General features: G+C 48.2%; 1 protein-coding gene across 2 annotated transcripts in view; it reads right to left on the reverse strand.

The window, feature by feature from the left end:
• E2F3 (E2F transcription factor 3) overlaps positions 1–12,459 on the reverse strand; it is a 42,062-nt gene extending 29,603 nt beyond the window's left edge. The window contains exon 1 of one of the 2 annotated variants that reach the window (XM_077180203.1): positions 11,870–12,459. In XM_077180203.1, the coding sequence (XP_077036318.1) occupies positions 11,870–12,196 (327 nt within the window). In that variant the 5' untranslated portion in view covers positions 12,197–12,459. The remainder of the gene's footprint in view (positions 1–11,869) is intronic. The other variant, XM_077180194.1, reaches the window with a different exon arrangement.
• Between the last annotated feature and the right edge of the window lie 363 nt (positions 12,460–12,822).

The following is a 12,822-nucleotide window of genomic DNA, read 5'->3' on the forward strand; positions in this document are numbered from 1 at the left end:
CCTGCAAGGTCTTGAAGGCAATTCCCCCCTTCTCTGCTGCTGGTTGAACAGAGTTTGGGACCTGCTCTCCACATGCTGAGTCAACTAAGCTTTTTAAACAGCTGGGAAAGCCACATTTCTCTGCTTGAAATGAAGTACAGATATAATCCCTGTCCAGTACAACTGGGGCTGCTTCCTCACCTTGGAGGAAGTAAGGAAATGGTTTGAAACTGGCACTGAGGCCATCAAAAGAGTGAAAGGGTAGTCAAAAAAGCCCCAAAACTGCACAAATCTTAAAGGGGAAAGACTGAAATTCTGATAATTTCTTACTGAAAACACAATGGTAACTCTTGATTCACTTCAAAACAGAAAGACCTGATTTTGGCCTTAGAGAAAGGAGTCCATCTTAGTCTCTGCATTGCAGAGGAGAACAATCACATTTTTGCTTGCTCTGACTTACCACTACATCGATTATTCTCCAGGACTAGGAAAGAGGGAGAAAGGAGGCAGATTGTAATCATCCTAATAAGATTCTTTTAGGTGAAGGAAGTGAATGCATCTTACTTTTCCTAGCAACCCTCTTCCCTAATTCTGAAGCAAATAAATCACACTAAGCATAGTATCTTGAACATATGGCTCTGAATAAGGGGGATTTGCCTCCTTTTCTCTTTTTTTTTTCCTCCTCTAAATTAAATATGCCAGTCTCTGGAATTCCCTACACATTCCATTTCACAGCAAAAGGGGCTTCTGTCCCCCTAAAATACAAACACCACCAAAGAAATTCCTTTGTAACTACTAACTTAATTCTGCCCACAGAAGGCTGTACCTAAGTGTAATATCTAGCCAACTGCACACAACCTGTTCACTACTGTTGCGTTCACTTCCCACATATTCAGCAAACACGATGCCACCAAGACAAGAATAGTGAAGGACTTCAGTGCGCCAAGACCAGCAGCAACACGAAGAGCACCTTTACAGATGAACAGGTCATAACAACGCTGGAGGCTGCCAAATGATCTTGCATCTTTCTTTGCCATCTCTCTTGGTAAACACCTACAAAACACATGGCTCCAAGTACAGAAACTCATAGGATGTGTTTTTATTTTGCCCTTTGCTTTTCCATGCACAAGACACCCCACATTGCATTGTGTGGGCTTTGAATGCTCCCCTGTCTTTCTGCAGAGCAGCTAAGTGGAGAACCAATGGGAAGGATGCTGCTAACGCCTAGATCTGGAAGAGGCTTTCCACAGGCACTCTGCAGGAAGGGGGAAACACCTCCTAAAGTTCCTCATTCCCCTGCCTGCAATCCAAGAAGGCAGCTGGTGACACTGCGTGGAAGACGATCACAGAGAAGTTTTGCCAGGAGGAACGAAAGAGTAACGAGGATGCCAAAAGCCAACGGTCTGCATTTTTCTTTATTTTTGGTAAGCAAAAATAAAACCAAGCAACACCGGTGTGACTAGCAATAGAAATCAGGAAGGAAATGTAAATGATTTTATAGAAAGCGTGAATCAAAGTCATACCAAAAGCCACCTGAATGTTTCTCTATCATAGGCAATTTCTCATGTTCTTTTATGTCATCTTTGCAGTGTCAGTTTTTGAGAGAACAATTCTCAGCTCAGCACGACAGAACAGCAATACCAACGGGCATGCAGAACATTAGCATGTTATAAATAAACTGCTAATTTGAGGTGGGAAAAATCATCAAGGCAGCTCTTATGATTAAGAATCAGAGAAAGAAAATGAGCAACTTGCTTATGCTTTCAGGACACTGTATTTTACAAAAAAAAAAAAAAAAGCTTTTTCTAACCCATAATTCCTGAGGGAAAGAAAGAATAAACCCAGTGCCAGTGAAATACCCACGGTTGAGACAAAGAAGCCAGTGAAAATGCTATTATAATTTTGAAAGTCCTTCCTGTACCCACCTCAAGTAGTAAGCTGTCTTTTTTACTGGCTGAAAGAATTTTGTGCTTAAGGGTACTACAGCCGGGTTGTGAAGTTTCAGCTTCCTCTCACCCGACTTGCAGCTTTACATAACTCCCCAGAGACACTTTTTGGTCACAGATACCATGCAGCTGAAAGCAAAAAAAAAAAACCAAAAAAAACCAGCCCACCCAAAAAAACACAGTGCAGAAGAGGTGCAGAAGCATTACACAGCAATTCAGAGCTGGGTTACTTAGAGCCACTCAATAGAATTCTTACCATGAAAAGTGAAACTTTATTCTGCTGAGCCGACAGCCAGGATTATTCGTGCCTGCGATAGCCCTGATCACCACCCTCCGTCTGCCCCGTGTGGGGTTCCCTTCCCACCCTGTCCCCAAGTCTGCAAGGACAGATAACGCCCTGCCACGGCATGGCTGCCACCTCGGGTATTATTTCTGTCCTGCTCCAGCATTGTCACTCTGTCCCAGCATGACACTTACCAAGCATTGCTATAAAAATTTCTGCGAACATCTATGTTTTCCACAAGCGGAGATAATGGCCTCATTGCAAAAGCCTTGATAAAAGCTCCAACAAGACAGCTTTCAGATATCACCACACAAAAGCCTTCTGTGAGAGCTGTAACCAACATCAATTCCCACTATGCGAAGACATTAGGCAAAGTGTGAACTAGCTTACTGTATGGGGACAAAAAACTGACTGCCAATGTGTGGGACCAACGCTGTCTAAAAACACAGTGCTGGCAAGGCAAAATAGCACCAGCATATATACATGGTAATTGCCATTTAATTCCAGAATTAACAGCACAAGAAAACAAGTACTGAAGGCACTATTAGGTTACTAGCATCACTCAAGACATTATAATTCCATATAATTCCATTTCTAGTGTCCCTGGTAGAAAAATTACTTTAGAGACAGCAGATGTTAAAAAACACCCAAGCAGAAGGTGAAAGAAAGCCCAGTTTCCATTACAGAAGCACTCAGAGAATGCAGCAAACCCTTCAGATCTGCTCTTTAGAGCATGCATTTTCCTATAGAATCATGGAATAGCTTGGGTTGAAAGAGATCTTTAAAGGTCATCTAGTTCAACCCCCCTGCAATGAGCACTGACATCTAACTGGATCAGGTTGCTCAGAGCCCCATCTAACCCAGCCTTGAATGTTTCCAGGAATGGGTACCTATCACCTGTCTGAGCAATGTGTTCCAATGTTTCATTAGTCCTGCTGTAAAAAACATCTTATATCTAGCCTAAATCCACACTCTTTTCGTTTAAAACCATTACCCATTAATAATCACAGAATAACCTGAGCAGGAACAGACCCATAGGATCACTGAGTCCAACTCCTGGCCCTGCAGAAGACAGCCCTGATAATCACACTATGTGCCTGACAGCATTGTCCAAAGGCTTCTTGAACTCTGCCAGGCTTGGTGCTGTGACCAGTGCCCTGGGGATCCTGTTTCAGTGCCCAAACTCCCTCTGGGTGAAGACCATTTTCCTAATACCCAGCCTAAGCCATGGGAGACAACCTGGGACACACAAACCACCATTGCACCTATGGTACAAGATGAAACCTTCTCTGGGCACCATTTTGTACTTTTTACATAGTTATCTGCTTACACTTGCATAGCACCTGAAAAGTCAGAAGCCTGTTGTTCACCTCAGTGGACTGCACCAATATAATTGCTGGGCCAAGAGATAAGGTTTTTACTCCCAGACCTAAAATTTGCAGATGACACCTCCTAAATTGAAGGTCTAGGAAGGAGGGAAGCAAGCAAGTCTACACATCAATTTGTTTCTGAAAAACATTTTAAAGGCAAACTTGAAAGCTAAGTTTTTAGACAGCGTAGTACACTCACCCCATGGAGAAGTATTTCACTCCAAAATTACATCTGTACTTTAAAATGTGTAAAAAATATAAAAATCCTACAGTGCATATTCAGTGGCTTGCAAAAAAAAAAAAAGTATCTGTTACTGCACTCTAATTTTAGTATGATTTTATAACTAACGGGTAGAACCAAAATTAAGACAAAGTTATATTCAGCGAGAACTAGAAGAGTGGACCAATGAGCCTGACATGACATATAAGAATTAGACTCTTGCAGTGCATGGTGTGCACCACTGAGTCCTAAACCAGAGACCTTTAATGTCACCTTAATTAACAAGGAAGGAAGTTTGCCAATGAGTTCCTTCACCCGCCCCCCTCTTCTAGCACTTAGTTATGCAATATGCAACAACCTTTGAACCAACAGCTGTACAACAAGCAAAAAACCCCAAACCAGAACAGCATGGTTAAGACGACAATGTCTTTCAAGAAGTTCATTAATGAAAATTACTTTTAGAATCTATGCATACATAACCAGCAGACATACCACAACTCAGGGCAGGAATGCTGGAGCTGAAGCAAGGAAGGCTAAGCAAACATGTCTTGCTGTCCAGATGCCCAATACAACTTATTTTTACCAAAAATAGTTCTTTACACGTTTTCTAAAAGTTTTCACAGATGTTTGCAAAACATCTAGTGGCTTGCAAGGTCTATGTGACAGGATCATAAGATTTCATTGTAAAAATAAATAAATGAAGGCCAAAATAATAGCAGCCTCTGCTTTAACAGTGATTTGTCCATATAAAACTCCAGATACCAAGGACTCAACATCTGAAATACTGCAAGCGTGCATCACAGGAAACACCCCACATCTTCTGAAAAATCAGGTTCTAGACCTTTGAAGTGAGGCACCTGAATATGGCACCAGCCTTACAGAGTGGACACTTCTGGGCCTAAATGCAGCCACACACAAGTTGGAAGAATCTTGAAAGTAGCTGGAGGTGATCAAATTAAGTCTCCTACTCAACGAAAGCAATGAAACAGAATACTGGTTTTACTTCTAGAGCCAGGAATAAAGAAAGGCCGTATTTGCCCACATAACTCAGCACACTCACAGAAGAGACGCCAGCTGATTCTGAGAAGGTGATCTTTAATGCTCCATTTTGCCTTCCTAGCTTAGTCCTAGGCCAAGGAGCTTGGACACAAAACACCTGACAGCTGCATGGCATGCATGTGCAGCAGTGCCAGAGTTAACATGTTAGTTTTCACACTGTCACAGGTCAGGTCAACAACTGCCCACGTTCATAAAGTGGGACAGGAGACTCGTGACACACACCATTAACCTTAGGCAAGCTCAGTTTGCAAACAGCACATTTGCTATGCATTCATGTATGTATAAAAGGGATGCTAAAACCCATGAAGTAGTACTCTAACCACACAACAGAGGCCATTTTCATTAAGCTCTGGCTTAATCAACACCTAGTCAAGCTCCTGCCTTCTCTCTTTACAGGGTTTGCAGATGCAAATATTTACCACAGGCTATGTTGAGCTCACAAGGCATTAAGAACTCCATGAATGCCACTAGATCCAGCAAATAGCAGCAGCATCCAAGCAGACAGCATAGCACTTCAAGAGACACCCATGCCAGGCATAGCACTTCCAAGTGTGGTTTTGGACCAACTTACTTGAGGAAAACAGAAGTTAAATAGTTCCTTTTTAAAGATGTGATATATTGGGCAATTTTGCCAAGCCCATCTTCAAACAGAACTGAAATTGAAACAGAATCCAAATACCTCACCAGCAGCACCTCCAGCACTGCAGCAGCCCCATCCCAGAGGCACGGGCAGCCTCCCTCCCACTGCACACCACTTCCACCAGGGAACATGATGGGGGTTTCTTCTCCCCAGAATTACTGTTTTGTGCACAACCCTAGTCTTGAAAACTAATGCAGGAAGTGATTAACTCTGTCAGCCAAAACAAAAGCCTGAAGTCCAACTTAGTCATTTGTAAGGATGAGAGTTACCTCCATATATACACACTCAGGGCTGCCAGCTGTAAATGGGATTATTTGCAGAGACTCTAAAACCTGGAGATTTAGTTACTCTAAGAGCTTTCCATCTGCTGAAGCCCCACACTGGGCTGGGCTGGGCTGGATCTTTGTTACCACTGAGAAGCCCACTGGAACTGAAGTCAGAGTCTCCAACTCATCCTTAGCAGGCAGTTCCCCCACAAACCAAGACTAAAGCCTAAGCCACCTTCCCACCCCTGCACACCAGCTGCAGGACCAGCCCTGCCACAGAGCCACGGCCATCAACCAGGCAGACACCTTCAGAAGCGAAGCCTGAAAGATACCATACTTGAAGCTACCAAGAAAAGCTCCTGTCTTCATTTCACCAATCTCTTACTTGGTGCTCTGAACAGGAGGGATGGGCTGAATTTCCCTCCCACAACCACACCAGGCCTACTGGCCTGCACAGGACTAGACTCCAAAGAGGAATGGTGCTACTTCACTTTCCTTTTTGCATCTCATAATGAGCTACTCCCACAGCAGCCATGCCTACTCATCCCCTCCCCAGGGCCAGGTTAAGACATCAGGAAACTAGCTGGGTCTGAAAGGGTCCCTGCAAAGTGAGTTTAACATGTGTTCCAAACATCTTTCAAAGCTGCCAGTCCACATAAGTTTCACAAGTAAAAACTCACAGTTACAGAAGACACACTTGTTTTCACACCCATGTGGTTCGTTTACAAAAGGACAGCTTTAGCTTCACATTAATGGCTTTCATTTCAGGAGAAATGAATTGTCTGACACTCTTCAGAATGGAGAAGACATCTGAGGACATAAGATAATTTATCATAAACTGTGCAGAGAAACATATATCAGAAAATCATTTTTCCCTACCACAATATCTAGGATCACCCAAGAACGCTATAGACATCAAGTTCAAACTGAAAAAAAAAACCCCAAAAAACTAAGAAGCAAGGCAAGAAACAAAGAAAATAGTTTGTTCCTTTCATACAAAATAGCTAAATCATGGCTAGAACTTGTTGCTACCTAAGGTTAGAAATACAGCTAGATTCAAACAGGGATCACAAAAACCACCAGCCACTGGAAGCTATAAAACCCACTGTAACCCCTGACCAAGAAAGTGCTCTCTTTGAAGCATGAAGGGCTTTCCTGTGCAAGCCTCCTTCCCTGTGTTCTTTCCTGAAACACTTGCCACAGTCATAGTCAGAGAAGTAGTGGGGAAACCCTTCATCTTGCAAAATATACAGCTGTTCCTGAATTCAAAGATTATTCTCCTTGTAAATGCTTGCACATACTCACAGATAAGCACACAGTAAAAATGAACAAAAGAGCACCAACACACCTGGAATAAAATGAGGGGAAACAAAATGCCTGTATTTGCTCAACCAGGTGGAGCATCCTCTACAGAAGGATAAACAGGACAAAGTGACCCCTACCCAGATTCTGGTAAGCAGACTGGTGGTGCAAGAAAAATACACTCACAGAAAGAACAGTAAGACCAACATGATAAAATGGAGGCTTGCTGGGACAATTTAACACCTCTGCACCACCATGGGCAAGTTCTTGTCTCCTTCCTCCTCACTCACTCCATCTTGGGCCCAAGATGCCTGCCAGACCTAGTGCTCAGACCCAGTTCTTCTACCTTGCTCAAACAGAATAAAAACCAACCTGTCAGCACAGCCAGATGCTCCCCAGGCACAGTAGGAGGGGAAGAACCCTGTCTGGCTATAGGCAGAGCAAAGGAGATGACAAAGAGAAGACAGTGAGGGACAAGCCAGCCTACTCCTTCCAGCAACAATAAAGCCTTTGAGCAGCTCAGCTGCTCATGGAACCCTGCCAAAAGCCCTTATCATCATCATGGGGCTACCATACTCAGGAGCTCTGGTGCAGATGGAGCCACACCAGCACAGCTGGACTCTGCATGAGGATAGCAAAGCCATCAGCAAGCTACAGCCTCTTCCTGTGGGGTTTTAGTTGGATGCCCACTTTTCACAAGATGTTTGTCAGCGTAGTTAGGGCAATCATGACTTGTACTTCTTAGAACCTGCCTCAGACAGCTGCACCCAAAGGACCATGTGGTACCTCCTAGGGCTCAGAAACACTGTGTTGCTGGAGGAGAGGGATTTGAACCAAAGAAAATCTCTTAAATGCTAGTCAAAAAGCAAAGGTCCCAGACTCATACTAACATCCATTTCTACTAACACAACATATCAGGCAAAGAAAAAAGATCTGAATATGAAGACACCTGTGTCTTCACATACAAACCTTTTCTTTGCTGCAAAATAAAGAAAAGCTACTAAGTTAACTGCCTGCTTCTTTACGTGACTTACATGTTCTTCCACACCCTAATTCCTTGTTCACTATTTATGTCTTATTTGGCTTGCTCCTTTACATAACACCTAGGAGAAAGACTGAGTTACCCCATTTTTCTCCCCTTCCAGCTGCATCTTGCTGAGAAGGAGGGAGGAAGGAAGAGGTACTTTCTAAACTACCAGAAAAATGAGAGAGGTACTAAGTATTCAGCTTGGAAATGTAAATCCTCCTGCCCCCTTCTGAAGTATGCCGAACTAGCCTCTCCACAGCTCATGTCATCTAAAGGCCACAGGAGTTCTCTAAAGATATTGTTGTTAAGAGGATTTAGCCCCTTTTAAAAAGGACTTAACATGTGGGTGGTGTCTCCATTTAAGCATTTTCTCATGGCTAAGAAAATGGCCCTCTTTTTAGAGGCTTATCTTTATAACCCAAAGACAGTAAGAAATTCTCTACTATTTGAATTAGAAACATTTTGAGCAGCTTGCTTTTATAGCAAGCCCATTTCTCAGTCCAGGGTAGTGCAAATGGTAGTGACTTTCTCACATCAAGTGAGAAGGCAACCCCAGTGAAAATGCTTTTGGGGTACCTTATCCATTAATTTCTCCTGCATTCTCATGAGGATCCAAGTCAATTCACAAACTCACTGACACTAAAAGAGCGTGGTGTCACAACTCCTATGCCATATCCCTGGCCACTACTTTCTCTTGATGGTCCCTGGCACTTCCCAGACCTGCCATTAGCTGGTTCAACCTGCTTGCCCAGCAGAAAACCTTTATTTATTTAGGTCAGGGTTAATTTTCCATCCTGGGAAGCCTGAGATTCCAGAAGGGAAAAGGCACCAGCCCCCAGCAGGGTGCAGGAGAGCATGGGAGGATGCCGAACCGCTGGCCCCTTGCCACAGGACTAACCCTGTCTCCAGAGGCTCGGGCTCTCCCAAGGGGAGCAAGCTGATGGCTGTTTTGCAAGGGTTAAATAATTCATTACTGCTGGTGTTTAAGCCATAGCAGGGGTTCAGATCCACCTGGTAACACCTTCCATTAACTCCCCAGGAATCCTGCAAAAGCCCCTCAGGTTGAAAGGGCAGGCAGGCTAGGTCACAGCCTCCCAGAGCCAGGGCTCTCCAGGGCATGAGGACCCAGTTTAGCAACCCTCAGGCACAGGAGCTCCATAGAGCAAGGAACTGGCTTTGGACACTATGGAGACGCTTGCTGGGGACATGGAAAAGTGTGCAAATTCTCCTCAGTGTAGGGTTGGAGAGGCCTGTTGTTATGGACTAGGCCACTTCTCAAGGCTTTTTCAGTAGTGTTACACATACACAAGCACAGATAAAAGAACTACCAAATTCCCAAGGGGAAACAGCTTATTTGGGCCAAAGAACATTTTCCATTTGCTCGTGTAGTTGAACACCTCCCTGCACAGCCTAAACTATACTGCTGTACTGACTCTTTTTCAGTGTTACCATAGTTTATATTTGGAAGTGATGGGTGGGTTGCCAGTGCAGTTACATCTGCAAGGCAAGAATATTTTCATAATCCTAACCAGTGCAGGTGTGCTGGCTAAATTTTAGACTTACCTCTACAGTCTTTTGCATAGCAGGGCCTGTTTTCAGCTGGGGGTCTCAGATTCCATCCACCACTTGCAACTCAATAATCAAGAGCTAAATTTATATTGGTGCTACTTGCTTAAGCTCACTGCCTCAGCTACCCAGCGTTTTCTCATTCCTTTCACCAGTCCACCTAATGCTAGGTTTGTCAAAAATACTCTGCTAGGAACAAAGGGCAGAACATCCTCACCTCCCAATCCCAGAAAATCCTCCATGACTTTCAAGGAAAGCTACTTGGAAGCCACAGACCAGAAAGGGCAGGATAGTGTCCCTGCCAAGAAGTTTGGGGTGCAGAAAGTCCAGGCAGAGCACTAGGGCGCTTCAGCCTGACTTCCCAAAAGATGGGTGTGTGGCAAACCAGCACAGCTCCAAGAAGGGCACTTGCATGAGCATGGCTCACAGGGCAGAGCAGGATGCACAGCCCCTTTCCTGGTGTGTGCCATGCATGGCTTATCGCCCTGGGAGGGTGCCAGCCAGCAGCTGCAGACACTGCTGGCCTGACCACTCTCTTCCTCCTCCATCCCACATCTCTTCCCAAAGTTAATATGGGGGCTGAGGGTGTACAACAAACTCGTCACTTGTGTGGGGACTTCTTTGCAGGCAGAGGCCAAAATCACTTTCCCCAATTCCAAACCTTTAAGGTGGAAACAAGCCTTCCCAGGTTTGTAAGGCCAGGAGTTCCTCCCAGAGGTGAGCAGCACACACACAAAAAAAAAAAAAAAAAGCACTCAAATCATACATGAAGGTCTTATAGGACCCATTAATGAGAAATTTTAGGAGTTCCTATGACATCAACATCCCTCCCACAAAGCTAAAAAAGCCTGTCTAATTTTTTTCCCAGAATCATCATGTAACATATGCTCCTCTTTATATTCACTTACCATCACCTTCTAGGAATCAACCTTCACATAGGACAGCCAAATATTTACAAAGTGGCCTGAAGTAGCCTGCTTGACACTGAGTGCTATTAGGATATGCTAAAGACCAAGAGCATAAAAAAAAATCTATTCTCTTTTACAGCAAAGATGCTTATTTTTAAATGTAAAAAAATCATAATAATAATTTTTAAAAGAGCTTTGGATGGGATTTGACAAGCCTTGAAACTTCCACCACTAGATCAGCAACCAACACCTGCAGAAACCCACACACGAAGCAGCTCATGCCATCCTCACGGGCCTCCCAGCTGCCCCCAAAGCTCTTCCAGAAGTATTTCAGAATTACAGCACCATCCCATACCTGGACCATCACCGACCAGATGCAGGGAAAAGGGGGCGGGGGGAAGGGGTGCTAAATCCCCTTTTGCCCTGGCAGGGGCGCAGCGGGGCGGGAGGTGGGAAGGAGTGGAGCAATCCCACGCCGCGGGGTGGGCGGGGGTCGCGGAGCCCGGGGGGGCAGGTGAGCCCCTCCCGACGCCCACGACCCCCGGCGGCGGGGATGCCCCGCGCCCTCCCCCGCTCTCCAACTCGGCGGAGCCCACGAGGGCCAAGCGCGCACCCGAAATCGGCGAGGACAAAGAAAACCCCACGAGTGGGGGAGGCGGGTTTTTTTTTTTTTTTAAGGTGGGGGGGGCGTAAATTTTAAGGAGGGGGTATAAATTGTAAAGCGGGGGGAGAGGAGGCTTGGTGCTCGCCGCCGCCCCACGAGTCACTGACCTGCTGCAGGGGCATTTCGGAGAGCGGCGGGGGCCGGGGGCAGCCGGCCGGCGGTCGGGCTGTCCCAGGCCAGAGGGAGGAGGAGGAGGAGGAGGAGGAAGCGGCGTCCCCCTCCCCGCCCGCCCCGGCTCCCAGTCACAGCCGCGGCCTCCGCGCACGTGTGCCAGACGTCACCGGCGGCTCCGGGGGTGAAGCGGAGACACCGGCGGGGCACGGCCCGGCCCGGCCCCCCGCCCCGGGGCCCTTCCCCGCCGCCGGCTGCTCGCTCTTTGCACCCGTGCGGTGGGACGTGGCGGGAGATTATTATTTGCCCCCCCCCTCCCTTTTTTTTTTTTTTCCCCCTCTCCTTTTCAATAAGACCCGGCAGCGGGGGTTGGGAAGGAGGCAGGAAAGTTTATTGCAACAAAGCGCTGCCTCCGCCTTTCCTGCCCTCCCCCCGCACCCCGCCCGGCCCCCGGGTCCGGCCGGCGGCGGGATCCCCCCCCGTCCCCTTCACCCTCCCCTCGGGGACGGGGGGAAAACACAAAATTACCGGGGGGCGGCCTCCGCCTGCGGCGAGAGCGGGCTGCAGCAGCGCCGTCCTGCCGGCGGGTCCGTGGGGGGTGCAGTACAGCGAGCTGCCAGCGGGCTGGCCCCCATCCGCCGCCGGGGCAAAGGCACCGGGAGCCTGGGAAGCGGCGGCGGCGGAGGAGGAGGAGACAACACAGGGCGCCCCCGCCACGGCGCCGGTGCTGCGGATCTGGATGAAGGTGCCGGCGGCAAAGCGGGCCGGGAAGCCGGCGGGGGCTGCTCTGGAGTCCGTGGACGGCGCGGGCGGCGGCGCTGCTGCCGGGGCCGAAGGCTGGAGTCCCCTTCTCATCCTTCCCTCTGGGTCTGTCCCCGCAGCCGCGTCTCCTCCTCCCCCCCGTCCCTCCTCCCCCCCCGGCTTTCCCAGCTCCTTTCCTCCTCGATGCCGAGGCCCCGCGCAAAATACTGGGGGCTGCGGGTGCCGGGGGGGCCCCGGCTGCAGGATGCGGGGCGCCGGGGGGGGACGGAGGCGGCGGGGCGGGCAGATGCGGCGGATGGAGCGGGGCCGCTCCCGCTGTGTGGGGCCGGCTGGAAAATGGCTCCAGGAAGCGGCGGCTGCTGACAATGAATGAAGGGAAAGGAGACGGGTTACGCGCCAAGGGCCTCCCGCGAAACTCGGATTTCCCGCCCTCTTTTCAAACCAAATTTGCATGTCCCCGCCCCCGGGGCGCGCCCCGCCCGCCTCACCGCCTCATTGGCCCCCGCCGACCTCCGCGCCGTCCAACGGGGGGGCCGCCTCCCCGCCCCTCCGCTTTCCCATTGGCCCGGGAGAGGCCGCGATTTGCATCCGGCGCGGCGATTGGCTGCGGGGGCGAGGCTGGGGGATTCCCCCTGCGCGCGGCCGGGATCCCGGTTCGCCGGCTCGCTGACAGTGACAGCTGCTCCCGCACGGAGCGCCCGGCCCGCCCCGGGCCCCGC

Source organism: Agelaius phoeniceus, chromosome 1 (assembly GCF_051311805.1).
Source record: "Agelaius phoeniceus isolate bAgePho1 chromosome 1, bAgePho1.hap1, whole genome shotgun sequence".
Lineage (NCBI taxonomy): Eukaryota > Metazoa > Chordata > Aves > Passeriformes > Icteridae > Agelaius > Agelaius phoeniceus.